The sequence below is a fragment of the Drosophila pseudoobscura genome, chromosome X, assembly GCF_009870125.1.
Source record: "Drosophila pseudoobscura strain MV-25-SWS-2005 chromosome X, UCI_Dpse_MV25, whole genome shotgun sequence".
Lineage (NCBI taxonomy): Eukaryota > Metazoa > Arthropoda > Insecta > Diptera > Drosophilidae > Drosophila > Drosophila pseudoobscura.
Genome location: NC_046683.1, coordinates 55,320,612 through 55,348,071, shown reverse-complemented (window position 1 = coordinate 55,348,071; position 27,460 = coordinate 55,320,612). Strand labels below are relative to the sequence as shown.

At 48.4% G+C, this 27,460-nt stretch overlaps 10 protein-coding genes across 15 annotated transcripts in view; 5 read left to right on the top strand and 5 right to left on the bottom strand.

The window, feature by feature from the left end:
• Positions 1-4,682, bottom strand: part of Eip78C (Ecdysone-induced protein 78C) — a 39,788-nt gene extending 35,106 nt beyond the window's left edge. Inside the window, exons 1-2 of the mRNA XM_033384095.1 lie at positions 4,561-4,682; positions 2,210-2,288 (exon numbers count right to left, since the gene is read on the bottom strand). Of these exons, the coding sequence (XP_033239986.1) occupies positions 2,210-2,288; positions 4,561-4,667 (186 nt within the window). The 5' untranslated portion in view covers positions 4,668-4,682. The remainder of the gene's footprint in view (positions 1-2,209; positions 2,289-4,560) is intronic.
• A 1,274-nt stretch (positions 4,683-5,956) lies between these two features.
• On the bottom strand, positions 5,957-8,258 carry Ilk (integrin linked kinase). The gene is made up of 4 exons (XM_001354034.4): positions 8,006-8,258; positions 7,541-7,706; positions 6,934-7,479; positions 5,957-6,881 (listed from the first exon to the last, which is right to left on the bottom strand). The coding sequence occupies exons 1-4, from the start codon at positions 8,092-8,094 to the stop codon at positions 6,336-6,338; spliced, it is 1,347 nt and encodes a 448-aa protein (XP_001354070.1). The 5' UTR covers positions 8,095-8,258; the 3' UTR covers positions 5,957-6,335.
• Positions 8,259-8,558: 300 nt separating this feature from the next.
• Positions 8,559-9,352, top strand: Trmt112 (tRNA methyltransferase subunit 11-2). The gene is made up of 3 exons (XM_001354033.4): positions 8,559-8,765; positions 8,830-8,931; positions 9,005-9,352. Exons 1-3 carry the CDS (start codon positions 8,688-8,690, stop codon positions 9,197-9,199), a joined length of 375 nt encoding a protein of 124 aa, XP_001354069.1. The 5' UTR covers positions 8,559-8,687; the 3' UTR covers positions 9,200-9,352.
• LOC4813708 (uncharacterized) lies at positions 9,286-14,632 on the bottom strand. 4 transcript variants are annotated; one of them, XM_001354032.4, is made up of 10 exons: positions 14,090-14,632; positions 12,741-12,849; positions 12,505-12,666; positions 12,270-12,445; positions 11,745-12,092; positions 11,366-11,604; positions 11,076-11,298; positions 10,204-10,797; positions 9,793-9,927; positions 9,286-9,732 (listed from the first exon to the last, which is right to left on the bottom strand). In XM_001354032.4, the coding sequence occupies exons 1-10, from the start codon at positions 14,161-14,163 to the stop codon at positions 9,525-9,527; spliced, it is 2,268 nt and encodes a 755-aa protein (XP_001354068.3). In that variant the 5' UTR covers positions 14,164-14,632; the 3' UTR covers positions 9,286-9,524. The 4 variants fall into 4 exon arrangements, with proteins under 4 accessions (XP_001354068.3, XP_015043462.2, XP_015043460.2 ...); XM_015187976.2 differs by lacking the exon at positions 11,745-12,092; XM_015187974.2 differs by lacking the exon at positions 10,204-10,797 and having other exon boundaries at positions 14,090-14,631.
• A 211-nt stretch (positions 14,633-14,843) lies between these two features.
• On the top strand, positions 14,844-16,685 carry LOC4813786 (kinesin-related protein 4). Its single transcript, XM_001354031.4, has 3 exons — positions 14,844-15,088; positions 15,152-16,027; positions 16,091-16,685. Exons 1-3 carry the CDS (start codon positions 14,894-14,896, stop codon positions 16,619-16,621), a joined length of 1,602 nt encoding a protein of 533 aa, XP_001354067.2. The 5' UTR covers positions 14,844-14,893; the 3' UTR covers positions 16,622-16,685.
• On the bottom strand, positions 16,667-20,373 carry LOC4812923 (uncharacterized oxidoreductase YjmC). The gene is made up of 3 exons (XM_001354030.4): positions 20,140-20,373; positions 17,147-18,108; positions 16,667-17,079 (listed from the first exon to the last, which is right to left on the bottom strand). Exons 1-3 carry the CDS (start codon positions 20,339-20,341, stop codon positions 16,921-16,923), a joined length of 1,323 nt encoding a protein of 440 aa, XP_001354066.2. The 5' UTR covers positions 20,342-20,373; the 3' UTR covers positions 16,667-16,920.
• A 237-nt stretch (positions 20,374-20,610) lies between these two features.
• On the top strand, positions 20,611-24,053 carry Targ2 (Terminal ADP-ribose protein glycohydrolase 2). Of its 2 annotated transcripts, none has more exons than XM_001354028.4 (6): positions 20,611-20,746; positions 22,316-22,413; positions 22,503-22,833; positions 22,983-23,141; positions 23,205-23,507; positions 23,574-24,053. In XM_001354028.4, the coding sequence occupies exons 3-6, from the start codon at positions 22,528-22,530 to the stop codon at positions 23,838-23,840; spliced, it is 1,035 nt and encodes a 344-aa protein (XP_001354064.3). In that variant the 5' UTR covers positions 20,611-20,746; positions 22,316-22,413; positions 22,503-22,527; the 3' UTR covers positions 23,841-24,053. The 2 variants fall into 2 exon arrangements, with proteins under 2 accessions (XP_001354064.3, XP_033239984.1); XM_033384093.1 differs by having other exon boundaries at positions 22,311-22,413.
• Targ1 (Terminal ADP-ribose protein glycohydrolase 1) lies at positions 20,615-24,858 on the top strand. Its single transcript, XM_001354029.4, has 3 exons — positions 20,615-20,746; positions 24,190-24,530; positions 24,596-24,858. The coding sequence occupies exons 1-3, from the start codon at positions 20,698-20,700 to the stop codon at positions 24,749-24,751; spliced, it is 546 nt and encodes a 181-aa protein (XP_001354065.3). The 5' UTR covers positions 20,615-20,697; the 3' UTR covers positions 24,752-24,858.
• On the bottom strand, positions 24,765-25,404 carry Targ3 (Terminal ADP-ribose protein glycohydrolase 3). Its single transcript, XM_002135193.3, has 3 exons — positions 25,246-25,404; positions 25,012-25,186; positions 24,765-24,945 (listed from the first exon to the last, which is right to left on the bottom strand). The coding sequence occupies exons 1-3, from the start codon at positions 25,365-25,367 to the stop codon at positions 24,787-24,789; spliced, it is 456 nt and encodes a 151-aa protein (XP_002135229.1). The 5' UTR covers positions 25,368-25,404; the 3' UTR covers positions 24,765-24,786.
• Positions 25,405-25,528: 124 nt separating this feature from the next.
• Positions 25,529-27,443, top strand: park (E3 ubiquitin-protein ligase parkin). 2 transcript variants are annotated; one of them, XM_001354027.4, is made up of 6 exons: positions 25,529-25,823; positions 25,878-26,079; positions 26,139-26,484; positions 26,543-26,987; positions 27,047-27,143; positions 27,224-27,443. In XM_001354027.4, the coding sequence occupies exons 1-6, from the start codon at positions 25,566-25,568 to the stop codon at positions 27,331-27,333; spliced, it is 1,458 nt and encodes a 485-aa protein (XP_001354063.4). In that variant the 5' UTR covers positions 25,529-25,565; the 3' UTR covers positions 27,334-27,443. The 2 variants fall into 2 exon arrangements, with proteins under 2 accessions (XP_001354063.4, XP_033239983.1); XM_033384092.1 differs by having other exon boundaries at positions 25,692-25,823; positions 25,875-26,079.
• Positions 27,444-27,460: the final 17 nt, after the last annotated feature.

The window sequence follows — 27,460 nt, the reverse complement described above, 5'->3', positions numbered from 1 at the left end:
AGCCGTCAACGATCCTCCGCGAAAGCGAAACGACTCGACGACGAAGACGAAGACCAATCGAACCAGCACGCAACAGCACCCCCGCCGTTGCACCGCCAACCCGTTGCACGCCCCAACGTAATATGTTCGATTGCGTTGCCTGATAAAACCTGATCTCCCCGCACACACACACACACACCCAGCTGCTGCTGTTGGTGCTGCCTCGGCGGCTGTCCAGAGCAGAGCGCGGCGATGGCGATGGCGATGACGACGAACCAGGAAGAGAAAAATGAAAATGCCGCTCGCGAAGATTGTGTAATCGACTGTGCATAAGTGTGTGAGTGAGTGAGTGTGCGTTTGAGTGTGCGTGTGTGTATGCTTCGAGTGAGAGTTGTTTGCTGGGGTGGCGATGGGTGGCAAGGGGCAGGCGGTCTCCCCCCTCTCATTCTACGTGCCTTGGGCCCAGGCCAAGGTACTTTATTAAAGAGTATTAGTATTCTTAGTTTTCCTCAAGAATTTCCCCAACAAGTTTTTTGGTTTCGTGTAGTTTTTGTTTTAAATTATCAATTGATAGTAAAACCTTTAAGAACTCTTTTTGCTTAAAAACTCTATTTACGAACGGCATTTCCATTTTCATTCTTTGAAGATCCACGAGCGAAAAATCACACAGATTCAAAACCACTTCGAGCTTTCTTCAAGTGCAAATTTCAATGAAGTTTTCGTCAAGAAAGTGCATTTCACTTATCATCAGTACTCTCTGGGCGAAGAGAGGTGCTTGCTGGTGCTTCCACTTTTCTCTGGCAGACTTCTTCTTCCTGCCTTTCGCTTCTCTGCTTCTCTGCTACTCTGGCTCTCTGCTCGCGTTTTCGCGCTTTATTTATTTTGCTATTGTTGGCGGCTCTCGTCGGCGGCGGGCGGCTGCTGCTCCTGAGTTCAATGACTTCTAGGCAACGTCATGGGCAACATCTGAGCAACAACAACAGAAACAGCAACCACACAAACATCACCATTGCGCGGGGAGCAACAAAGAGGCGCAAAATGCGTTTAGCTTTAGTTTTATTTATTTGCTTATTATTATGCCACCGCGCTACACGCAAAGAAAAACCTGCAAGTGCTTATGCTTGAATATCATATCATATCATATTTTGGCCAAGAATTTGTACCTTCACCGAAGGATGATCTTCCAGGAGGCACACGCGATAGACACACGACAAAAGGGGTGATTAATAAGTATTAATCGAAAGTAAAAAATTACATACATACTTATGTATTTATGTTATACATAGATACATATGTAGATGTTTACAAAAATTAAATTAAAATTTGAACACCCCATAGATGGCTTAAAACAAGAAGTGGTTTTCATATTGAACAATGTAAATTTTTGTCAGTGTAGTCTCTAAGATTATAGATACTCTTGAATGTGATTTCTGTTTACTTTGCACATTTTTCCTTCTGCTGGCAACATTTGCGGCCAGTTGCCGAGGCCCGACGACTGATTCTGATAGCACTGGACTGGTAAACAAACTGGCGGAGTGAGCGTTAGAAATTATCACTTGAAATGGCACTGGATTCAATGGTTTCAATGGATTCAATGGGTGGAAATGTTCCAAGCCCCAAACAGCTCAAATAAGGTTGAAATTTAAGTGCTACTGGAAGTCAAAGTCTAACCCCTCCCTCCCTTTGAGCATTACGAGCGGAATGCCAGGAAATGAATAGAGAATGCGGAATGCGAAGAGGTAGCCCTATAAACGTCAGAGCAGCCCAACTGCCACAAATTGTGGCAGCCTGGCATTCCTGCCCAACACTTTGCGACTCTATGCGCGTGTTTGTGGCATGTAAAGTAAACCAAACCAACTGCAGCTCTGCCCCTGGCATAGTAGGCGGCGGCGGAGGCGCAAGACAAGGAGAAGTAGAAGAGGAGGGAGAAGGGAGAAGGGAAAGGCATTGTTCGGTTGAATGTCAGCAACCTCAATAAAATGCTACAATTCGTTTGCATTTCTTTGTTCCTGGGTCATGATCTGGTTCGTGGGCAACTATAAATAACAGATTCGCTTCGAGAATGGGGTTGTGGCTTACCCAATAGGATATCACTGCATCCCGAGCCGGAATGTGAGCTCAGCGAGGAGATGTGGCCGTCCGAGGGGCTCTGGGGCGCCTCTCTCAGTGGGCTGCTGGGCGTGGTTGGGGGCGTATTCAGGCAACGCTGGCTACCCAAAGCTGTGGCTGTGGCTGCTGCTGCTGCTGCGGATGATGTCGATCCAGTTGGGGATTCAATCTTGAAGTAGCTCCCAATGACAACGGGCAGTCTGTAAGTACATCACGATATACTATATGTATTTAAAATATTAAATATATATATACATATTTGCTGCTCTAATTGCCTCAATGTCAATGTCAAAGGTAATTGCTAACAGGAGAACCGTAAAGTTGCTTAAAAATTCAAGTAATTATCGTTAGCTCAAGGCTCCTCCTGCCATCACTAACGACCCCCAATGCCGGGCCGATGCAAAGGCATTCCGCTCCCTTATTTATTTTCCTTGCACGTCTTCTACTTATTCTGCTTCAAAACACCACCCCCAGACCCTCCCCTTCCTCTCGCCTTTACGTAATTGATTGGAAAAATGGCCATTCATGTTAAGTGCAGGAGGCTATGGCCATTCATTCCCAAAGAGATAGCAAGAAGGGGCACGAGAAGGAGAGAGGGGAGAAAGGGGGAGAGCGAGAGAGCGAGAGAGAGCCCCTGTATTGGCCATCTCTCTGCTGGCACAATTCTTAACTCGTTTTGCCTCGTAATTGGCCATTTTCCCTAGTCCGGCTCGGGCCAGAATTTATTGAATATCAACGTCGTTGGCTGGCGGTTCCTGGCGGGGGCTGGCACTTGAGCCACAGTCCACCCCACTCCCCACTTTGATCGATAGTCTTCTTGCTGTGTGGCTGTGCTTGAAATTTAAGAGCCATTTCCTGGCCGGAGAGCCTTTCCTTTAAGTTGAAAAGTTTTATGGAAATCTCGAGATGTATTGCCCTCACAGCTAAAACGGAGGTCGAGAGCTCGAGAGCAACACATTTCCCCTCTAATGCCGATTATGTGATGGCTTTTGTAAGTCGGATAAATCAAGTATACGCACGGGTATTACTCATACGCCACCGAAAGAAAGTCAAAGCCGAAGCCGAAGCCTCTGTGGCACTCTCAGGGGATGAAAATCAATAGATGCTTTGCATGTGGCATCATGCTACTTCTTTGCTGCTCCCTGCTCCCTGCTCCTGCTCCTGCTCCTACTCCTACTTCCACATGCTCTTTTTTTGCCCACTTTGTGGCCTCCCAGGACATGTTCAAGCAGATGCTGTCTCTGTATCTGTATCTCTATCCGTATCTGTCTCTATGCCTCCGTGCCTCTGCCTCTGCTTGTGCCTTTGCCTGTTCCTTCGCTTGTAGTTTGCTTTTACAATATTTCCACGTTGTTATGCACTTCAGTCGAGTGCTAGACCGAGCACTTCCACTTGAGGCTGCTGTTGCAGTGGCCGTACTGCCATTTGTTGTTGCTTCTGGCAGTTGCTGCTGTGGTTGTTGCCGCTTGTATTGTCACAATATTTTCGCTTTTCAATGCGCCGCTCGAAAGCACAAGTGAAATATTTGCCCATGTGGCATTTTAGTTTGGCAAGAAGCCCTTTTCCATTTTCTCTCGTTCTCTGTGTCTTTCTCTGCCTCTCTGCCTCTCTGTTTGCTTGTGCCTCTGGAGCCTCTGGTGCCTGTGGTGTTCCTTTGTGCTGAAATCTGCAAAATGGAACTTTTGATTTATGCAGGCAACCATCGATCGCTTAGAGAAAGAGCTAGAGATAGAGACAGAGACAGAGATGGGTGCGGAGACAAGAGACGCGCACGTTCCGCTAGCTGCAAAATAAATCTCATCATTTGTTATACCTCCACCTCTTTCTCCTCCTCCTGCTTCTCCTTTTTTGTAATTTTCCCATTTTCACTCATCAACGCCAACGTCATTTGAACAGACGCCAGCCTCCAGCATCAAGCCTACCGCCTGCCTGCCTGCCTCCCTGCCTGCCTGCTATTGTGTGGGCGTGGCAGTGGCATGCCGGCAGCATGAGCTGCAGCGACAATAACCACAACACAGCAGCATCAGTGGCAGTGCCAGTGCCAGTAGCTGGTAGCTGGTAGGTGCCGCATCTGCTGCGGCTTTTGTGTGTGGAAGGAAGTAGGTTAGTGGCTCACTCGTCAGCCAAATGAATGATGGAGTAACTGCAGCAAACTGTGGCCCTGCTGTTGATGGAAACTTTTCATTTGAAATGATGTGGCAGTCAGGCAGGCAGCCAGGCAGCCAGCCTACTTGGTCCTGCTCCTCCAGCATCCTTTGTGTGCGTGTGCTCCCTGCCGGTGGACTGCCCGGGCAATTGTATGGTTAATTGAAATAAAAATGAGACTAAAAGTGAAAGCCTGAAAAGTTGCCCCCTTTTGGCTCAGGTGTGGCTGCAAATTGGAGCACACAACCCTCGGACACCCCCGGTCAGACACGGTCACCCACCGCTGCGAGTATGTGGGATGTACGTGGACTATTTATAAATATTAACCTGGTTTGCTGCTGCTGTTGGTGCTGTTCCCGATCCCGATTCCGATCCCGATTTCGATTCCGCTCCTGGTCAATGTGATTCAAACCCGTTGTGTTTGAATACTCCATGGATTGCCGGCCCTCCAAGGGGCTGGCTGTTGTTGTGTGCAATCACTAAAATACATTTAAGCAGCTGCTCTCACTCAAGTTCTGGCACCAAAAAAAAACTCTTCTTTTTAGCCACAGAACGCAATCCCGAATCTGTTCGAGAAATCTCTTACACGCAACGCCTAAAAGATGCCATGGAATTTTTCACTTCCTTTCCTGCATGTGTTTGTGTGTGTGTATGCGTCTGAGTTTGTGTTGTTTTAGTTAATTATTTAAAGCTTTTAAATATTTGTAGTGATTTTTAATTAGTTCTCCGCACGTTTCTTCCCTTCACTGGAATTAATTGTCTTTGGGTTCCTTTGCCATTGCGGAAATGCTGTTGCCGTTTGGCTGGCTGCCGTCATAACTGGCATGGAAAACTGTAAATCGGCTTTTGGACACTGCAGCTGCAGTTCTGCTGTTGCCTGTCTCTGCGTCTGTGGGGCGACCGAGCGACCGACCAGCCTCTGGGCCCGAAAAGTACCGACGACTACGACTACGACCACGTCCTGGTCGTACGACAGCGCCAGCGACAGCGACAGGACGACGGCGACAACAAAATGCAGCAAAACAACAAAACAAAAAAAAAACAGGAAAACTTTTTAAAGCTGCAGCAGCAGCAGCAGCAACAATAACAGGGAGGGCAGCCACTGGCTATGGCACAGGATGTACCAACAAAACAATCACATGGCTCGGTGCAAGCTTGCCGCAACAGCAATGGCAGCGCAGTGGCAGCGGCAGCGGCAAAAACAGCAACAAAGACAGCAGCAGCCCCAAATGAAATGGTGCCGCAAAAACATAAACAGAGAGCCGAGCCCCAAAGCCGGTGAGAGCCGGGCCAAAAGAGAGTCGAGCCATATCTTTGGAAGCATAAATGAGGGATGTCATATAACTGGGAATTTTCAAACAGATTATGAAGGACAATACAAAAATTTATATTTTAATGCAAAATACAAAAAGGCATTTTAGAGAAATACTTTTATTTTCCACATCAGAGACACCATTTTCTGGCGCTCTTTGAGGGAGATTCTCACGCCGGCGCTCTGCCACATCGCCTCGCGGTCTGCCTCTGTCTCTGTCTCTGCCCACGCGAGCTGCACAAAATCGCGTGCATGAAATTGAAACCAGGTCAGGGACGTTTTGCTCACGTTACCCGACCGTACCGCACCCCCACTTTACTCCACACCACTCCACAATGCAGGCAGAAAGCTTCAGTTGTTTTGCTCGTCAGTGGAAAAAGCTTTCGAGGGAAAAGCTGTACGCACCCGGGAGACGGTGTTCGGTAAAAACGTTGTACCGCCTTTTCGTAGGTACATACATCATTTATTAAAAAAAAAATTAGTAACAAATATAATTCTGTATAAATACGATCCTAACATTCATCGAACTTAAAATGTACGATAAAATCGAGCACTCGGACAGAGAACATCATGGAAAATCATAAGAAACGAAGGTGAGACACAGTAAACATAAATTCTAGACAGAGAATACAAGGGAAACGGTAGCCGTAAAGGGGATTGCGCTCGGCTGCTTTCGGTTCGAGTTTCGGTTAAGTTCAGTTAGACAAGTTAACACAAAGTGGTATTAAAATTAGTTGGCAAAACACGTTGCAGACAAGGCACATTTTGGCTTATTAATCGCTGCTGCAATTCAACGCTTCATCTTCTCCAGAATAGGCACAACCATGTCGAACTTGGGCCGCTTGCCCGGATCCTCGTTCATGCAGATCGAGATTAGTTTCGACATGTGGGAAGAGGTGCCTGGTGGAATTTTAACTCGCAGTCCCTCCAGGGCTATCTTCATGCCGCACTCCATGGGCGACCACTCGGCGAAGGGCACCTCACGCGTGGTCAGCTCCCAGATGAGTATGGCAAAGCTCCACATATCGGAGGCCTCCCAATTACGGTCCGCTGGCTTGCGCTGCAGCGCCTCTGGCGACATCCATGCTGGCTGGTAGATGCGTCCCTTCTCCTGGAACGAGAACTTGGCATCGCCCATGTTGATCCGTGCCGTCAGATCCTCATCGATCATTACATGATGGCTGTTCAGATGATATGTGGGTATGATCCTCTCCAGCGAATGGAGAAAGGCCATGCCGCGGGCAATATCCAGAGCAAAGCTGACCGCCTGGCTGGTGTCCACCACCACGCCGGTGGCTCCATGCAGCAAATTGAAGAGCGATGACCGTGGCATATACTAAAAAAAAACGAATTATCCTTCAGCATAATGGCAAAGTACACAGACTTACCTGGCTAATCACCACCAGATTGGGAGGCGAATTGCAGGCTCCGATAATGGGTAAAATGTTTGGATGCGAGAAGATGCGCAGCTTGGGAAACTCCTCGTTAAAGTCGCGCGATATGCGCGGCGTGCACTGACGCACGCCCAGAATCTTGGCTACCACATCGTTCTTTTGCCAGCGTCCCCTCCAGGTCTCGCCCGAGGCAGTCACCGAGAGCTTGGTGTGCAGATCCAAGTCGCCCATGCTGATGCCCTTGAAGCGCGAGAGCGTCGCATCTCGCGACCTAGTTTTCATGCCCTGCCAGCTTTGCTCCTTGAAGCTTATGACCTTCATTTCCTGGCCATTCTTCTCGGCCAAGTCCTGCATACGCTTGCCCAGACTCGGCTTAGCCTTGTCAACGGGGGTGTGCCCGTCCTTATTGGCAATAGAGACCAGCGCCCCAGCACTGAGCAGATCCTCGCAGATCATGTCATAGCCCCAGAAGCAGGCATAGTGCAGAGGCGTGTTGCCGTGCTCATTTACAGCATTCACATCCGACTTTTCACGCAACAACTAAAAGGGAGATTCAGTATGTTCAGATTGCACTGTTTGAATGTTTTTTTCTACTGCTCACCATCTGGACAACATCACGATGACCGTGAGCGGCAGCCAAATGGAGTGGGATGTCATCCCCCATATTGGTGGCATTAACACGGGCGCCGCGCTGCAACAGGGTCTCCACCAGCTTGGCGTGTCCCTCCTTGGCCACCCAGTGCAGAGGACTGAAGCCATGGTCGTCTCTGGAAGGAAAGTCAATATAAATATAAATATAAATTGTGTGGGAAGCAGGTTTTATGCTGGCGACGCCTTCGATTTGTTGTTGCTTTTTCATATGTATGCGCTTCGGTCTGTTTACACAACGCAAGAATAAATCATGACGTCACTGCTAGACTCTTGAATGGCTGCCATTATATAGGGCCCATAAGTGGATGAGTAACTTTAAATTCCATCGGAAGGCATATGCCCGCATGGAAATTCATTATTTTTAGTGTTTCGCATCAAATGAGAAAGCATTCAACAGTTATTTGTTTCTTTTTACCCCAGATTCATGTCATGTTCCGTCTCGTCCAGCCAGAGGCGCACTTGAATTGAGTTGCCCTCGCGGCACCAGTGGAATATATCCTCCATTTCTAGCCTTAACTCGTTTATTCTGCTCTGTGTCACTGTTTTAGCAAGTATTGGAACTTTAATTACATCTAGAAACTCCTAAAAACTATTAAATTGCAGCAGTTGGGTGAAGATCAGTGTGAACGCGGACTTATCGTTAAAATATACCGTCCGACCATCAGAAATATACCAAAATATACCGTCAAATTTTAAAAATATACCGTAAATATACTGACGAATTCAAGGTTTATTTTACATATTCCTCGTTTTTGATATTCCGTGGAATATTACTAGCTATATAGACCATTTAGCCATGCCCACATAATTTTTTACGATTGATAAATTCTTTTTCTACTTAACTAGTTTATTCTTAATACTTGATTTTCTTGGATTTTGCGTAAAAGAAGGTTGTAGCAAAATAGGTCAAACAAAAAAAGGTTAGCGAAAATGGGCAAACAAAACAAACGACAAGCAAACAGCTGTTGTGTCTGCGCTTCCCAGTGAATGTCAAAAGAGCCAAGAAGCAGCAAAACGTGCGCGTGCCGCTTTATTTCTTTTTGAAAATACAATAAATTTCACTCTAAACGAAAAAATCGACGATTCGCAGCTCTAAAATGAAACTCAGCACATACAATTTCCTTACATCGATGGCCATTAAGGGCGTAAAAGTTGGCTTTCCCCTGAAACTGACGGTAAGTGCTGGAATCTTGCGTGCCTCGTATTGATTGTTTCATGGAATTATGGTTTTGTATATAGATTAGCAAAAAGGAACTAGTGGAGACTGAATTTAACCCCACATTTGTGGAGCGCCTTCTGCCCAAGCTGGACTGGTCTGCTGTCTATGGAGCCGCACAGGTGGTAAGTGCGAAATGTGGCATTGCGTATATACATATGTATGCGTATAGTTTTCATTGTCAAAATTTTCCCTCAGGCGGAACTTGCTGAAGACATACCCGCTGTGCAGCCAGAGAGTATAGTCGACAACGAACAGCTTCTGCAGAAGCTGCACCATCTTCTCTTCGAAATCGACGTGCTGGAGGGCCAGTTGGAGTGCCCTGAGACGGGGCGAATCTTCCCCATCACCGACGGAATCCCCAACATGCTCCTCAATGAAGACGAAGTCTAAGTCCAAGTCCGCCCATTTCTGCTTTTCTGTATCATAAACCTAACCAGTTAGGCATAGCATATGAATAAGATAGTTTGCTAGTTTTCTTTTTTTTAATATCAATTTATTTTCAGAGTATCAATAGTTTTATACTAAAAAAAAAAGTGGAGCTTGGATGGAATGTGTTTGGTGTGGGTATACATAGGGGGAACAAGTAGAGCGAAAATTTTTCACGACACATACAAAAGATTAGTCTGAGTTTCTGGAGGGTGTTGTGCATTGCTATTGATTAAATGTCTTCTCCCTGCTTTTTGGCACTCTAGAGGAGACTGTCCGGTCCGCCGGTCTAGTTGCATTTGATGTTGGGACTTTTATTTCTTCCCTGGGCATAAATGCTGCCCTTGGCCAGTCCCGCCTTGGCTCCCTTGCACAATTCCGTGTTCCTGCCGGTTGTCTTGTAGGTGCGTTCGCTCAACAGACTGGCATCGGGTCCTTGGGTGGGCTGCTTGTGGATGAGCGTTGTATTGGGACCATTCCAGGTGACGTAGTCAGCTCTGAGAGAAGAAACCCATGAGAATGGACTATATATTGATGTATGCTTTGGGGGCACTTACAATAGTAGGTTTTCATCTGCTCCTTTGGTGAGCTGAGAATTGGCTCCCAGGGTGGCCATGCGTTCGATTATGGATTGAAACTCTGAGGAATCCGAGTTATGGGTGTTTCCAAATGTCGTGGATTGCTGTCGATGTCTGTTGGGGAGAGGGAAACCTTCTTTAAAGCCATTTGACAGCAAATAATAATGATAATTCTAGAGAATAGTACATTAGGATTACACATTCATCAAGAAACTAGACAAACCAAAGTAAACGAATGAAAAAAATTAGGATTAGCTGGAGTTGGAGCCTCCCTACGTCGCATGCGAGTTGAGTTCCATTCAAAAGTTCGAAAAACAACGCATGCGCATCGGTTTTTTTTAAATTGCGAAACGGTAACGTTAACGGTAATGGTAATGGGCATACGCATACTTCAGTGAATCGGTTTTGGTGCGCGAGCGACTTTCAATTGCCTTCGCTATGGATGAGGAGTTGGAGTTGGTGTTGGCCGATGCCAGCGATGATGACGTCATTGATGTTGAATAGGAGGAATAGGAGCTAGCATTGCTATTGCAGTGGGAATTGCCATGCAGGTAGCCGCTGATGTTGTAGTTCTTGCTATTGCTACTTTTCAAATTATTGTAACTGTTGGTGTTTGTTGTTGGATTGAAGCTACCGCAGTCTCCGCGGGCCAGGATGCTCTTGGTGGTGAGGCGTTCGTAGCAGGGCTGCAATGTGGGTGACTGTGCGGGTGAGACATATGAATGCGATGAGGATGCACTGGAAATGGATGACAGTGTCTTGGCTGGGGGCTTCGTGGCCTCCTCTTCCCCTTCCTGTTCCTCCACCGCCTTGACCTCCTTGTACCCCTCCATTGTGGGCGTATAGTGGCGGTGATCTAGGATGATCTGTGTGGTGGCCGTTGACGGTGTTGTGACATTGATGGATGGCAAAATGTGGCGCTTGTGTGGTGGCTTCGGTGCACAGACGGTTGTGGGTGCTCTCTCCACCACCACCGTGAGAATGCTGGATGATGGCATGGCGTTTGTTTGGTGGCAGACGTGGCAGCGCGCAAAGCAAGCGAAAAGTGTGTGTGTTCGATTTCGGGGGATTCAGTTTCGGTTTCAGATTTTTGGTTTTTTTCAAAGGCAGCAACAAAAGTTCACAGAGAAAATAGGCAATCGATTAACAAACGGATAAAGCAGCAGGGCAAAGAGAGAAAGAGAGGTGGATGGGGTGTGGTGGGGTGGGGTGGGAAAGCAGGGCGGGACGATGTCCATCGGGTGACCATCTGGAAAAGCTACCTGTCTGTGGCATGACCATCAACATGCTCGCCTCCTATGACCTTCCCCAGATCCAGCTGCTTGGGTAGCACAGCGGCATGCTTTTGGTCTCGTTGCTCGTCCTCGTCCTGGACAATCTGCAGTATCTGTGTGGCCCGATCCTCAGCATAGTTCACCGACTCCAAGGCCATCAGAATGATGCGCTCGGCAATCTGTGGGTACTTCTCTTTCAGCAGCGTTTGCACTGGATAGCATAGAAATGAAAGAAATCAAATGACTGAACGCCAATAAAATGTGTGGTCGCCACTCACTGTTGGCCTTCTCCTCGTCGGAGTACTCCTTGGGGCGCAGTGGAATGTGCTGTGTGGCCAGATCTCCGCCTGGCTGCTCCGGGGGACGATTGTTGGGCTTGTGCGGCTGCTGCATATCCCGCTTCGTATAGCCCAAAGAAATCAGTTTCTCCGAGGCAAACTGCACATTGTTGTCCGCATTGGCCAGGATGTCCAGGAGCAGCATTTCATCCGCCTTGGGAAATATGTTCTTCATGTATCTAAGGGACAGCGAGGGAGGAGATTAGTTTAAGAGGTCATGTGCACTTTTAAAACTCTTTCTAGCTAAACGGAACTCTAGCGCAGTCAGAGATGGAGGCTCATCCATCTCCCACTGCTTTGGACGCTTTTTCGGGCGCACCTTAATTTCATTTTGGGCGACGAGTGCGGTTTGGGCGAGCTCCGCCACTGCGGGGATCCATGCAAAGCCGGCGGCACAGCACCTGGGGGAAGGACTTGAGCCAAGTGGCCACCGCTTTGCATGCTCATGAGACTACCAAAACGGCCGCCTGGCAGGGGACTGGCCGTGCGGGAGGTGCCCCGACTAGCCGCCATGTCCAGGCGACGCGCCGGTGGTGTCATATAGAAAGCGGAATTGCTGTGGAACAGATGCCGCTGTGCGGGTGGCGTCACAAAGGGCCCGGGCATCGTAACCGGATGCTTCTCCACCTGCAACGCGCTAATGACGACGGCCTCGCGATTGTAGTAGCTGCAGTGGGGGTTAGTAAGCGTGGAAAAATAATGGAGGCGATTCGTATGCGTGGGGTTAGGTGGGTGCAGGAAGCGGCAGCGTGAGAGAAGATAGAGATGTAAGTACGGAGAGATTAGTGTGGTTACGGAGGATTAGCATGAAAGCGCGGGGAGGGGCTCGGATGGGAGGTCTTACCGCTTCAGCAGCAGGCGAATGTGGTTCTCGCCGGCTGTTGGGAACATGTTCTGGATCTTGGCCACCACGCCATCCGTTTCGGTTTGGGTGGTGAACGAGGTCTCCTGAATGGTGGAACGCCTGGACATGTTACCACCCAGGCGGGTCCGTTGAAAGGGCAGGGGCGAGGACATTTCCTGGCAAGCAAAGGAAGCTGTGATTGGGCGAATCCTGCGGAAATTCCATGGTCACTTACCAAATGTCCCTTGGAGGAGGCCGACAGCAGCGGACTCGTCGATATATTGTGCAGCGTGGACTGCTCGCGCTCCTGAAAGGCCCTGACAGCCGTCAAACTGTTACTGGGATAGACGTGATACGGCGAGCTGTTGTGCGAGGTCTGTGCCGTACTGACCATTTGCTGGAAATGCGAGTGTTTTGGGTGAAAATCAATAAACTGCACTTTACGAACTGTACGAACTGTACACAACTCACCTGCAAGGCTATCGACTCGGTGGAACAGCGCTCGTTCTGCAGCTGCTTGTAACTGCGTCCGCGCGGGTCCTCCAGCTGCATGGCCTTTGTCAGATAGTTTATGTAATAGCTGCAACGACAATCATATGGCAGATGAGCTTGCAACAGGCCGCCGCACAGAAAGTTTCCGCCAAAAGTGCAAAGTGCAAATCAAAGGCCATCGAATGACCCCTCCCAACAGCCACAGCCACAGCCACAACCTCAGCCAGGGACAGTCGAAAGCTTCCCGATGATGCAGGCCATGGAAGGGTTGATTTCTGCCGCCAGCCGGTGGCGCTTCGCTGGTGGTGGATTCAATCCACAAGTTGATGGCACTTTTGGGAGTGGACAGGTGAAAGGGCAAAGGGTAAAGCTCCGACTCCTCCTAAAGACCGGCACGTGCTAAGTAGCTGCCAAAAGGCGCCCAAAAGACGCCCAGTCGTCATCCTCATCGTTGTCGTCACATTTGACAGGCAATCTTGCCTCTGATTGCAGCTCTGTGTGCGTGTGTGTGCGGGATGGGGATAGAAGACGAGGAGTCGTCTCTGGCTGAGTGGCCACTTGAATTAACGTATATGACAGTCAGTCTTTGGGCTTGTTGCTTAATTGCACAAGGCCCGCCAAAGAAAGCAGCGGACCCAGCACCGGCTCCGGCACAGGCAAAGGCACCCCGTGGGCATCTGACGATGCGGAAGTGACACAATTTATGCAGCTATGCAAAAATGAGGCCAATTGGGGTTTCTGAGTAGCCCCAAGTATCCGTGAAGAGATGTGTTTGACACTTAAGGACTTTCGAGAAGTAAACAAGAAGTGGTTCTAAAGGAAAAATGTCTCCAAAGTGCCAGAACAGCTCCATGTTTCATTGTTAAAGGGCTTTAATGTACATTATACTGAAATACTGCTTTAAAAGCACTTCTTCTCAGTCAATGCACTCCTTAACAATACATTATCGTACACCGTATATCGTAAAACATAACATTCTGGAAGCATCCCCATACCACTTGACACTTTAGAATCCCTCCAACCAACAGTTACAGTCTTTATATCCTTCGAAAGTGCCACGGTTGCCTAGCGAAAGGCCATTAAATTTCCCGCTGGGAAACTGGGTACAGTCGTCTAGTGGCACGCAAGGAAAAGCGCGCACCAACACAACAACATTTCTCCACTCACAAACAGATTTATCTTCCTTTTTCAGTCTTTTTAATGCAGGCATAAATATTTATGACGTTTGGAATGACATGCATCGCTGGTACATAGTCGTATACATATGTATGTATGTACATTCACAAATTATATTCTATGTATGTATGTAGAATGCACTCGAAGCTTACCAATTTCCCGTTGTCTGGTCGTATTTGCAGTCCCAGCCGGGGGGCAGCTTCTGATAGCCGCCTGCATCGCTCATTTTGAATGCACAGAAACGTCCACGCGATAGATGCTTAGACACAGATACAGTTACAGATACAGATACGAATGCTATTGCGGTTTTACGAGTATTTTTTGCTCAATATTTATGGGCTTTTAAAGTCGAATTCACAGCTTGTTTGCCAACTGTCTGCAACCCCGAAAAACTTGGCTGGCTGTCTGTATTGCCCTTGCCACTCGAGCCTTGTAGTTGCCTTTGTTGCCGTTGTGGCCATTGGGGGTTGATACACCACCACCACGGCCGTCACCACCGCACAAGCAAAGTTATTTTTGTTTACAAGGCGGAGCCGGGAAAAAAAAAATAACACAGGATGGCGTGCCTTCAGTGGCGAGGTGGGTGGGTGGGTATTGCTCCTCGTTCTGTTCTAGTCCGTGTAGCATGCGCGCGCCAACAACCTCACGATTCAAGCTTTCACCGTTAACTGTGAAAAATCACGGTTGCGTCGCACTGAAGTTTCCAGATGCTGCGCGGAGAGAGCTTTTGGGCTCCACCACATACTCGAATCAGTGTTGGAAATCGCCTGGCACATGTAACGGCATTTTGCTCACGTTCTAGAAAGCTTTGCCATAACCTTCAACGTAAACAATCTTGACTGGTTTCGTATACGGTCACAGAAACAGAGTAAATTTCAACTGTCAGCAACAAAAACCAATATTTTATACTCGTATTTCTCATTTGTGATTAGTGATTAAAATAGTAATACACCAAAATGTCCGCGCCAACGGGTGCAGTGGAACCCGAAATACGGATGACTCGACTCACAGACAACTATCTGCAGGAAATGCAGGATGAATTGGATAAGGCGCCTGAGGGGCCTCGAAAGCCAACAAAAGCCGAGAAGAAGGCTGCCAGGAAGGAGGCCAAGAGGCAAGAACAGATGGCCGACAAGAAGCTGATTATGCGCGTGAGTACTGGTATAGTTGCCACCAAGCTGTTCGCAGGTCTAATGGGTTCCGCCCTCGAGTAGGATGCCCTGAGCCGCGAGCTTGAAATGGGCAAGCGTATGGAGAAGAGAGGCAACGAGGAGTGGCACGAGATGTGCAAAGAGATCAAGATCACGGAACTCCGTGAAGAGATCGTGAATTGGGGCAACAAGGCCGAAAGAAATATTGAAGGCAAGAACGATCACATCAAGATGTTGATCGAGGACATGACCCAGACACAGGATCGCCATATGCGCTGCTTCAGCAAGACGGTGGAGCTAATTGATCACGTCAGAGACTGCTTCCACGGCATGATAGATGGGATAAGGAACATGTACGATCAAGAGGCAGAGATAATGCTCAGGGAATACTACGATGAGGTCCAGCGCCGCACAGAGGAGGTGGACTTTATGCACCAGAACAGCGAGAACATTATACATGCCACGAACATAACCACGCGCGACCAGCTCAATGAGGACTACCAGATCTTCTTGGAGCAGCGTGACGATCGTGTCAATACAGAGATCGAGAATCGGTTCCGCATACGCGATCAGGTCGTGCTCCGGATGACCGATATGCAGCAGCAGCTAAACGATTTTGTGGAGTCGCTTCGGAGCACAGAGCTGGATGCCCACAAGTACGAGAAGATCCGTTGGCTAACCGAGCGCCAGGCGGCCTTCATGGATGAGTCGCGCAAACTCAACTATGAGGAATTAAAGAACATTAACGCCATGTCCGATCTAAACAAGGAAATGCTGCGAGTCGAGTCGGAAAACAACTCGACTCTAAATGATCTTCGCCTGGAGTTCCAGTACTTTACGCGTGTGCGCAAGAAGATCGAGCAGAATCAGGAAATGGATCGCGTGATCACCCATGAGAAGCTGCGTATACTAACGGGCGAGTGCTACGACATAATAAAGGTAATTTCTGTTTTCAGTTTGATCCGATCCGAACCAGTCTTAATTGAGATAGTCCTGCCACAGCAATTGGAAAAGCACGTGAAGAGTGGCGAACTGCTGCTGGCTCTGTCGATCACCTGCCGGAAGCTGCAAACCGAGTCGGAAAAAGTCATCTTGGGCGGTGAGATTGTCGATGAGACGGATCTGGGGGCTGTCGATGAGCAGTTCATTCTGAAAACATTGAATATGAAAGCCCATGTGGATATAACCGAGGCGGAGCTGTTAGAACAGAATAAATTGCTGAGGAACTTTTGGCGTCGTCAGGCCATGGTCGAGGCCCAAAACCTTCTCTTGCTTGAGGAGAAACATCGTCTGACCGAGCAGAACGAAGGCTATTTAAATTTCATCAAGTCTATGAGCGTCACCGAAAATCCCGAAGAGCTCCGATCGGCCGTGAAGATTAAGATGTGCGACAATCAGCCAATGACGCCGCATCTGTTCCAGACCAAATGCAAGGAGTACAAGTCGCGCATTCTCTGCAAGTCCAAGATGGCCCACAAAGAGGCCAAGTGGGATGCGGAGAAAGTACTGCGCCAAGTGATAGAGAAACATTAATCGCACACCGAATTTCCTTCAACTATAAACACACACCCACACGAATAAACGATGTATTCTATTATTTATTACTCGTAATTAATATCATAATGTATTATGTACGTATACATATGTATGTATGTATGTATATTGCAAAAGCAAATGTGCAAAACAAACTGTTGCATAGAACACCAACGGATCGGATATGTGGTCAAAACTTAGGCACTAAATAACGCTGTGCTTTGGTCAGGCAAAATGCAGAAGCTCCTCCAGCATATGGCAATGAACGACACACACACACATGTGGCATGGGCTCGTCTCTAGTTAAAGGCCAGGGGCTTGATGTTCAACTTTTCCGCCAAGGAGGCGCAGGTCTTCAGCTGATTCTCCAGATACTGGATGCCACCGGCAGCGTCAACGGACGCCATATTCTGGCTCTCCTTGTCACCAGCCAGGAGAACCGGCTTGCTGGGATCAGTCTGCAAAGATAGAGCAAAGTACAGGTTATCGAGAGGCTATGATGGCTATAAAGACGGAGGTCCTTACCGGCTCTACTCCCCTAAGGCGGGCATTGAAATCGGTCATGCGCTCCTCAAAGTTGGGGGCGAAACAGTTGGGATCAACGGCAATGAAGACCTGGCCAAGATCTGCCGCCGAATCGGCTCCAGCGTGCGTCCACTTACGCACCTGGGTGGAGTAATGGGCACCGGACATGACGCCAGAAAGGATGTCCACCATAGCACCCAGACCGAATCCCTTGTAGCCAGAGGTCAACTCCGATCCACCCAAGGGCATTAGACAGCCGGTGCTGAAACCCAATTCGGCATCGTTAGTGATGTTGCCATTGGGATCCTGTGCCCAGCCATCGGGCAGAGCGGCACCTTTGCGGCGCTGGATCTCAATCTTGCCCACAGCAACGGCTGTGGTCGCCATGTCCAGCAGGAACTTATCACCGTTCGCGGCGGGTGCGCCCAGGGAGAGGGGATTGGTGCCCAGGGCAGCCTCCTTGGCCCGTGTGGGGGCCATCAGCGGCGACGTGTTCGTCATGGACATTCCGACGAGACCCTGCTCCATGGCTCGGATGGCATACCAGCCGGCCATGCCGTAATGGTTCGATCCCTTGGCACAAACCCAGCCAACGCCCACAGTTTTGGCCTTCTTAATGGCCAGGTCCATGCAGTAGTTGCCCACCACAGCGCCCAGACCATTGAGTCCATCCACCCAGGCGGTGGCCGGAGTCTCCTTGAGAACCTTCGGCTCTGCACCACCGTCAGTGGAGTTGATGGCCAGATCGTTGATGTACATCTCCAGGCGATTCATGCCGTGGCTGAAGTGGCCCCGGTGATCGGCCGCCACAAGGAGATCGGCTTGGGCCTCGGCATGGGCCTGGGGTACCTTCACCGCCTTGAAGCAGTCGATCATGAAGCGCCGGGACTCGGCAACAGCCACCAGTTTGGGAGCAGAAGACGCCATGTTTCTGGTAGAACCTCTGAGCAGCGGAGCAAAGTCTGTGATAGAATTTAGATTGGGGCGGGCTGCGTTAGAATTTGGTATCTTTCGTGGCGGTGGGAGAGCGGAACGTGTGTGCTCAGATACGCGGCGTATACGCGACTGGAAGTGAAATGGGCTGAGGCGAGGCGAGGCGACACAAGCAGTCGTCTAATTGTTCTGACAATCTCTCACTCATACAGAGGGGGATACGATAGGGCCTAGGCGGTTGGAAACAGCAGGGGTGGCCGCACAAGAGCGGGTCGGTTCTTGTTTTCGCTTTTGGCAAACCCGAAATTCCGCAGACTCGAGGTGAACGGGAACGAGATAGACGACTGCGAGTATTATAAATGCTTATCAGCATAATGTTTGCATTGGTTTTAATATAATATCCCAGTTTCTACCTGGCACATGGCACACCAGGAGGAAAGATATCGTATGGAGAGATTGCGACTCTCAATTCTCTCGAACGTGTGTAACAAGTTTTTGCTTCTCTGTTTTCATCTATAGGGGGCTCGCAAGTCTATACATCCATACATATGTATGTACATATATCACTAACCTCACATATACGTATACATATACTATAGTATTTATTCAATCCGCTGCTTATTTATTATTTGTATGCGAGCACTACAGGGGTTTTGTTTTTTTTTTGTTCTTTTTTGTTGTCGTTTTTTCTTGTTGCGTGTGTGGGCTGGACGTAGTACGTCGTCTTGGCGAAGTGTTTGCTTGGTAATGACCTTGAACTTAACTCATGGAAATTATTTCTGTATTTCTGTATTCTTGAAATCAACATTCTGATAGAAATTAATTGAAAGCGAGTGTAGGCAGCGATGAAAGTGGGACTCTTGGGCACTCAAATTAGAGTTCATTGCCATTCTCGTAGGTTTGTTTGCTGGGAAGTGCCGCCCAGTGCCGCCCAATGAATGTAATAACGTTGACCTTACACAATAAAAGCAAATGTGATGGATGATGGGTACAACATGTGCACGTAAGCCCCACTAAGCACACACTCAATTTCAATTGATTTGCTGATGGCTCTACTGGCTTTATCTTATCGGAGATCATCAGAGATATCCCACACATTCCCTGAATATTCCACCTACAGTAGTTCTAGAAGGTTTTGATGTTTCCAGCTCAAGCTTAATGGCTTAAACACGACTTGGCTTGTTTCTTGAATGGCGAAATATAAATAGCCAGCTGTAGATCTGCTAATTTTTGAATATTTAGCCAAACTGTGAGGCATTCGATCGGCGGCGGACTCTCTTTGTCCGCCGCCCTCCTTATCTTATCAGCTTAACCTAGTCCAAAATATATTTCGAGGGCTCTGGAGGTCTCGGCTCTAATCAATATGGGGTGGACGAGTGTGCTGGCGTTTAATAAACAATAAATTATTGAGCAAGTAAACAAGTTTTATGCTCGCATCGGTCCGCCCATTAACACCTTTCTGAGTAATGGATATATTTGATCGATCCGCACTGGATACGAGGGTGTTATAATATTGACTAAACGGCAATTGAACGCGAACCAGTTTTAGATATTGGAGGAACAACTGAAGTGCCTAATGCGCTTTCAACGAGGCAATCAAAAGGCGATTAATAGCTCGTGGAAGACCCAGCGATGTCATCGCATCGATTCGGATTCCAAAATGTTTATTTTTTTCGGGTTATTAGACGCCAGCCCCCTTTTTATTCTTATACAACAGCCACTTGTTGTGTGTAATAAGTGATGTGTGACGTGTGTGTGTGTTTTTTTGGGGCTGTGGCTCATTAAAAAAAACTGTCAAGCAACAAAAGTTTATTTTAATTATAAATTCGTACATATAGTCGTTAAAATGACGAGTGGGAGGCATTATGAGAGAATTGGCGAAAAAAGATGAGAGAACGCAACAAATTTTGAAAAATGATCAGTGTTGCCAACCCACCCACAGTTGGAAGGGGAAAAGATAGAAAGATATTTGTATCTATCCATTGTATGCATGTAGGTGATGGATTCATAATAAATCAACAATTGCACGCGTAATTTGCATAATTAAAGTTCAAACTTACCGCCAGAATTTGCATTCGAATTTGGGGCTTTGGCTGCTGCTGCCACTGCCGCTGCTGTTGTTGCATGCCGCCTACAAGAGGGGCGCCTTTGAAGCGTTTGAACGCACCGCCGATTGGCAGCACTGGCGTAGGCGTAGGCGTATGCGGCGTCGCCAGTGACCGCAGAACGACGCAGAAAGCAGAACAATGTCAACGAAGTCATTGCAACAAATAAGGCAACAAAAAGCACACAGGCAAAAACAAGGCACACGAACGGCAACCAAAACAGAACAGAAGAGAGCGAAAACGGAAAAACTAGTTGGAGATAACTACTACTACGTAATACGTAAGGCCCCAAGAGCAGCCAGCCCCAATGACGGAAGGGGACGGGAGGGAAACAGCTGACGTCGCTGTCGCTGTCGTGGTCGGCGTCTGTGTCAAAGTCGCTGTCGGTCGTGCGTTGCTTGCACTTTTTATTTATTCTCCGAGTGATTCAGAACGTTTTATCTTTTACTCTCTCTCCGCGTGAGACTTTTGGGAGATTTTGTCTGGAATAATTGCCCAAAACGCGACTCGCGAATGTTTCTAGCACGCCGCACAAGTCCTCAACTAACTACACAATTACTACGTAAAGTATTTAAACATTAACAACAATATTAAGACACAAATTTACGTAATTTGCACTAAAAACGGAGAAGCAACAGCAACAGCAACGGCAGCAGCAGAGTGCCAATCAATTTACACGCCAAATCCCAGCAAAACTACAGCTCCTCCTCGTCGTGGTCGTCGTCGTCGTCGTACGAAGCGCCAATCTGAACTGCCATGAACTGAATCCGAATCTCTGTGGCTATCGCTTTTCCACAACGTGCCCCTCATCGTTCTCTTGTTGATAGAAAAGGAAATTTAAATAAAACAAAACGAATCGGAGCACCCGCGTGACATGCGTAGTAGTAGAAAGCACAAAATATTCTAGCTTTTGGACCACTCCAAGCCACACAAATCGAAAAACCATACAGTTAATAGTGATGTTTAAGTGATAAATTGCTAAATTCAATCATATAAAAGCATAAACAATGTCTTTTTCCCCAACCACTTGTTGTTTTTTTTTTTCTGTGTGTTTTTTGTGCCAAAAGCTGTTCATACTTTTGACAGTGCTGTGTAACGCGTTTGACTTAGCGAAGACACACACCCACGCAATTGAAGCGCGTCACTTTTAAATTTGAAAACTTCTTACTCTTATTGCTGCTGCTGTTGCCTTTTCGTTTCTTTTAGAATATAGTTAGTTACTAAATATGGTGATTTGTATGCACTACACCTGAGTGTGTATATCCAGAGTATATTTCATTTCACCTGCCTTACAATTAACGAATAATTTAAGTCATATTTATATTTATTTATGCAAACAAATATCGTCGGCCAGTCGGGGCTGACGGTACGTTCGGTTGACTGCCCCTATTAGCACACAGGCCACAGATTACCTTTGACAGCGCCCCAGCCCACGCATCACATCACCGCGTTCTAAACCCATTAATCTATACCACACCGGAGAACCCCGTATCGCTGTTGTGGTTATCATGCCTGCACATGTTCATAATTGGCAGAATGACTGCTGATTATTTGCGTTACAGCAACTTTGACAATTTTGGACGATTTCGAGCCAACCTGTCGCCCTTAGGGCTAACCTAACACAACCACAACACACAGTAACTAAACAAAACAGCCATCAAAGCGATAAAAGCAAACACAAGCACACACTCAGCAGAGACATGTCATCATCACAGCCAGCCCCATCATCATCATCAGCAACGGAGAACCTGATGGGGCTTTCGCTCGGCGGCACTTTCGCAGTCGCAGCGCAGCGCATTCCACTGCAGAACGCCGGCCGTGCCAGACCATAGCGGGTCTCTCTTGATTAATAATCACTAACAAACAATCGCTCGGGAAGGGAAGGGAATGGAACGGAGTGGTAGTGGGTAAAACGGTCGAACATCGCCCAAATAGACAAGCATCCATCCGAAACTACCCGCTAACTCTTTTTTTGGGAACCCACATATTCTCATAAGAATCGAACGCGAGACGCGCTTGCTAATTGCCTTGTTTTCTGTTTCCCTGGTCTGTGGTGTTTGGTGTTCGGTGTTTGGTGCCGACTCGACTCGACTCTCCGTTTCCTGTTGGCGTGTTCGTGTTCCCAGTGCAGTTCGCAGACAAAACAAACAAATTGCAAAGCCAAAAAAAGTTTCCATCGTGAATATTTCGACCTCGTCGCGAAAGTTTCTGCGTTTCTGCTGCGTGCACGTAAGTACAAAACTCATTTTTGGCATTGAACAAGCGCCGAAGCCGAAAATCGACAGCAACAATCAAATATAATTTCCGTTTAATTGCAGCTGACACAGTGGCTGCCACAGCAAAATGGCCACAGCGAATGTGAAGATCGTCGAGTCGAAGCTGGACATATTCCAAGCACCGCAGAGCTATGCACTGGCCCATGCCGTTGAGTCATCGTTCTCGGCGCTGCGCGGCTCCCTCGCCTGGCAGTTCAGCCTCATATATGGGGATGTGGAGGAGCTGCGTCAGAGGCGGGTGGCGCGGGGCAACTGTGCCGTGCTGGAGCACAATGCACGATTCGTCTACTATTTGGTGACCAAGACGAGCATCTACGATGCCTCCACATATGAGGACGTTCAGGCGGCATTGATTTGTATGCGAGAACATATGGTAAGTGGAATGAGAACGAACGATGTGGGGGCTTTCTCTTTCCACATAGAGCATCTCCAAGTCGTCGCTGTCCGAAAGCGCGCTTTCCCATCAATTTACAGTTAATTTATTTGTACAATGAAATATTTATGCCGCCGTTCGATCCACAGCGCAATCATGAAATCACCAAAGTGGCGATGCCCCGCATCTGCTGCGGTAACGATGGCCTCGACTGGAAGCAAGTGAAGCGCCTGATGCAGCAGACCTTTGCCCACGGCGAGTATCCCATCGAGATTCTGATCTGCGAGCATGAGGACATGTCCAAGGAGGTGAGACATTCATTGGTGTTGGAGTAAGAGTTGGAGCAATTCGTTAATCGATTCCATTCCCAGCTGGCTGCACCCAAGTGTCAGATTACCGAGGCCAAGGGCAACCTGTTCAGTGCGCCGGAAAACTTCGCGCTGGTCCACTCTGTCAGTGCAGACTTTGCCATGTGTGCGGGTATCAACTTGCAGTTCCGCTGCAAGTTCGGCCAGACGGATGAGCTGAAGAGGCAAAACAAGCACACGGGTAATGTGGCAGTGCTGGAGCAGGGCGGACGGTTCATCTACAACCTGGTGACCAAGGAGCGCAGCCACGAGAAGTGCACCTACACGGCCCTCTACTACGCGCTGCTGGCCATGCGCGAACACATGGTATATAACTCGGGCCGACTCTGCAAGACCGAAACTTGATCCTCATTCGAAAATTCTCCATTTCAGAGGGAGAACAGCGTCACAAAGTTGGCCATTCCCCGCCTGGGGTGTGGCATCGATCGTCTGGACTGGCTGCGTGTCCGCAGCCTGCTGGAGCTGGTCTTCGCCGACGACAAAGTGGACATCATTGCCTTCTTCTACACTCCGCCTCAGATGGTTAAGGCCAGCATGAACATTGTCTGTCCCACTTGTCATCATATGAAGACCATACAGATACCGCGCTCGGTCAGTGCATCGCGTCAATCGCTCCACCGGGAGAAGACTCCATTCTGAGGGCCGAATCCAATCGGAATTGTATATATGTACTCGAAATGGTTTGCATGGGGACTTGTAGCACCAAATGCACCGCTGCTTATCTATGTAGTTGATACCTAAATACTTTATCACCTAAGATGTTTTTTTTGCACCTGGAAATGCATATTCTGTGGGTATTTATATTGTAAATTAATAAATATATTGTGGCCCAAGCGGGCACATAACCAAAAACCGAAGTTTAGCTATACAGTAGTAGGCCATGACTATTCAAAAATCCTACACTAGTATCCTCTACTGTACTGTCACATTCATAACAATCAAATCCGTAATTATCGACACACAAAAATGTATTGTCCTAAACTTTTAGAGCTACGTCAAGCATTTCGTCGCGCTTTTGTGGTCGGCATGGCAGGACAAGGTTACCAAATCAGCGAGATCGATGGGGACCTGTTCTCGGCTCCCAAGACGCACTCGCTGGCCCATTGCGTGGGCGCTGACTTGGCCATGGGCGCGGGCATAGCTGTGAAATTCAAGGAGGTCTACGGCAAGGTCGATGAGCTGCGTGCCCAGAAGGCGGCCAGCGGTGATGTGGCTGTGCTCAAGGACAATGAGCGCTATATTTACTATCTGGTGACCAAGCCACAAAGCTGGGGAAAACCCACATACGAGTCCCTGCAGTCCTCACTGGAGCAGATGCGCGAACACATGGTAAGTGCCTTACACTAACATTTCGATCTATTCTGTGCTAATGAATCTGGAATCCCTTCGCGTAGCGCAAGAACAACGTAAAGCAGCTGGCCATACCGCGCATCGGTTGCGGCATTGATGGCTTGGAATGGGAAAAGGTGAGCGGCGTGCTGGAGTACGTGTTCGGACAGGAGCCGCTGGAGATTGTGGTCTACAACTTTGTGCCCCCACCAAGCCAATAAGAAGTTCACTTACTACGTTTTCAACATAATCCCTTTTACTGTTTGGCTGCACCTGGTACATAATTGTATACAACTAGTTCAATAGCATCCGATTGGAAAATCTCGCAGACCATTTCTTTCACTTTATTCCAAGAGAGTCCGTCCAGGCCGCACCCAATGCGGGGCATAGCCAGCTTCTGGACATTGTGGGCAATCTGAGAGAGGGGGCATGGTGTGGGTGAACAAACTGGGGAAGAGATTTGAGTATAGTTTCCACTCACCATATGCTGCCGCATAGCGCTCAGGGAGCTGTGGAGAAGCTGATAGGTGGGCTTGCCCCAGCTCGTTTGCTTGGTAACGAGATTGTAGACGAAACGCTCCTTATCCTTTAGGATGGCCACACCGCCAGGCTGGACATTCTGCCTCTGCAAAGTCAGCAGCTGGCCAAATTTGGTGCTGAAGAGTTGCATAAAATGGTTAATTTTGTGTTCTGCGAAGCAAAATGTAGGACATACCGAAACTTGATGGCGATCCCTTTGCCCATACGCAAGTCGGCGGCTACGCAATGGCACATGGAATAGTCGGCCTTGACGCTGAATAAGTCCCCATTCACCTCTTTATAAGTAAAACCTGACATTTCTACCAAATTAATCAAAAATTCCAAACAGCCCGTGGCTGCATACAAAAAAATTAGTTTCAATTGCGCGCAAATACGTGTTGTCGCTTCGCAGCGAATGGCAAACACCACAAAACGGTACAAACAGCTGACTGTGACGATATTTTACAGTGTGCACCACCTTTACAACACTGCATCGACCATCTGATAACAAAACAAATGAGTTTTATTCTCGAATTAATTACCTCATTTGTGCGCAAAATGCTGGAGCTGCTGACATTTGGGGGTAAGACATTGACAAACACGCTTAAAATCTATGTAAAAACAAACACTGGCCGCACGCTGACGGTGAACTTGGAGCCGCAGTGGGACATCAAAAATGTGAAAGAATTGGTGGCTCCGCAGCTGGGACTGCAGCCGGAGGAGGTGAAAATCATATTTGCCGGCAAAGAGCTAAGTGATGCAACCACCATAATGGTAGGCTAGTGGCTGACACCATATTGATATACTAATCGCCTTTACTTTTAGTAGCAATGCGATCTGGGCCAGCAAAGTACATTGCACGCAATTCGCATGCGACCGCCCACTATACAGCGGGAGAAACTTCTTTCCATGTCGCTCGAGGAGGAGGAGCCCACAGGGACACCAACCGAAGAAGCCTCCAAGCCGCTTAACGAAACCCTGCTGGATTTACAGCTGGAGAACGATGAGCGACTAAACATCACCGACGAATGTGGGCAACAGGTGGTCCCGTCATGGAATTTCTTAATAAACTGTGTCTATATCTTCAAGATCGAGTCCGTGCCAAGGCCCACTTCTTTGTGCACTGCGGGCAGTGCGATAAGTTGTGCAACGGCAAGCTCCGAGTACGCTGCTCGCTCTGCAAGGGAGGCGCCTTCACAGTACATCGCGATCCCGAGTGCTGGGATGATGTTCTCAAGCCCCGACGCATACCCGGACACTGTGAGAGCCTGGAGATCGCCTGTGTTGACAATGCGGCTGGCGACCCGCCCTATGCCGAGTTCTATTTCAAGTGCGCTGAGCACGTCTCGGGCGGAGAAAAGGACTTCGCGGCGCCACTTAATTTAATTAAAAACAATATCAAAGATGTGCCCTGCCTGGCATGCACGGATGTAAGGTTGGTAAAAACTGGTTCCTGTTTTAAATCAAATGGCCATTAAATTGTTTCTTTGCAGTGAAACTGTTTTGGTCTTCCCCTGCGCTGCCCAGCACGTCACCTGTATTGACTGTTTTCGGCAATATTGCCGTTCGCGTCTCGGCGAACGCCAGTTCATGCCCCATCCGGACTTCGGCTACACTCTGCCTTGTCCTGCTGGCTGTGAGCACTCATTTATTGAGGAAATCCATCACTTTAAGCTGCTGACACGCGAGGAGTACGATCGGTATCAGCGATTTGCCACAGAGGAGTATGTGCTGCAGGCTGGCGGCGTGCTCTGCCCACAGCCGGGATGCGGCATGGGATTGCTCGTGGAGCCCGACTGCCGCAAGGTGACCTGTCAAAATGGCTGTGGTTATGTGTTCTGTCGCAACTGCCTGCAGGGCTATCATATTGGGGATTGTCTGCCCAACGGGGGCAGTACCAGTGCCCCCAACTCCTGCGAGTACGCCGTGGACCCGAATGTAAGCATTTTTGTTTGGCACAAACCACTGTGTGATTGTGTAATCGTTTGTGCTCCTAGCGCGCGGCCGAGGCTCGCTGGGAGGAGGCCACCAACGTCACCATCAAAGTCAGTACCAAGCCCTGTCCAAAGTGTCGAACCCCCACTGAGCGCGATGGTAAGTGCTGGAGCCAAGACGCAAGTCGACAGATTTACGTAAATCCCATTCCTCACATGCCCGTATTTCTACTCTTCCAGGCGGCTGCATGCACATGGTCTGCACACGCGCTGGCTGCGGCTTCGAGTGGTGCTGGGTCTGTCAGACGGAGTGGACCCGTGACTGCATGGGCGCCCACTGGTTTGGCTGAGGATTCACCAAGTGCATCCTTGATCTGCGTTTATTTCGTGTTTCGTTTGTTGACTATTTCTAAATTTCCGACCTTTCGAGTACGAGTAAAAATTGTTTGCTAGCAGAGCACCCTGTTTGTTGTCTAC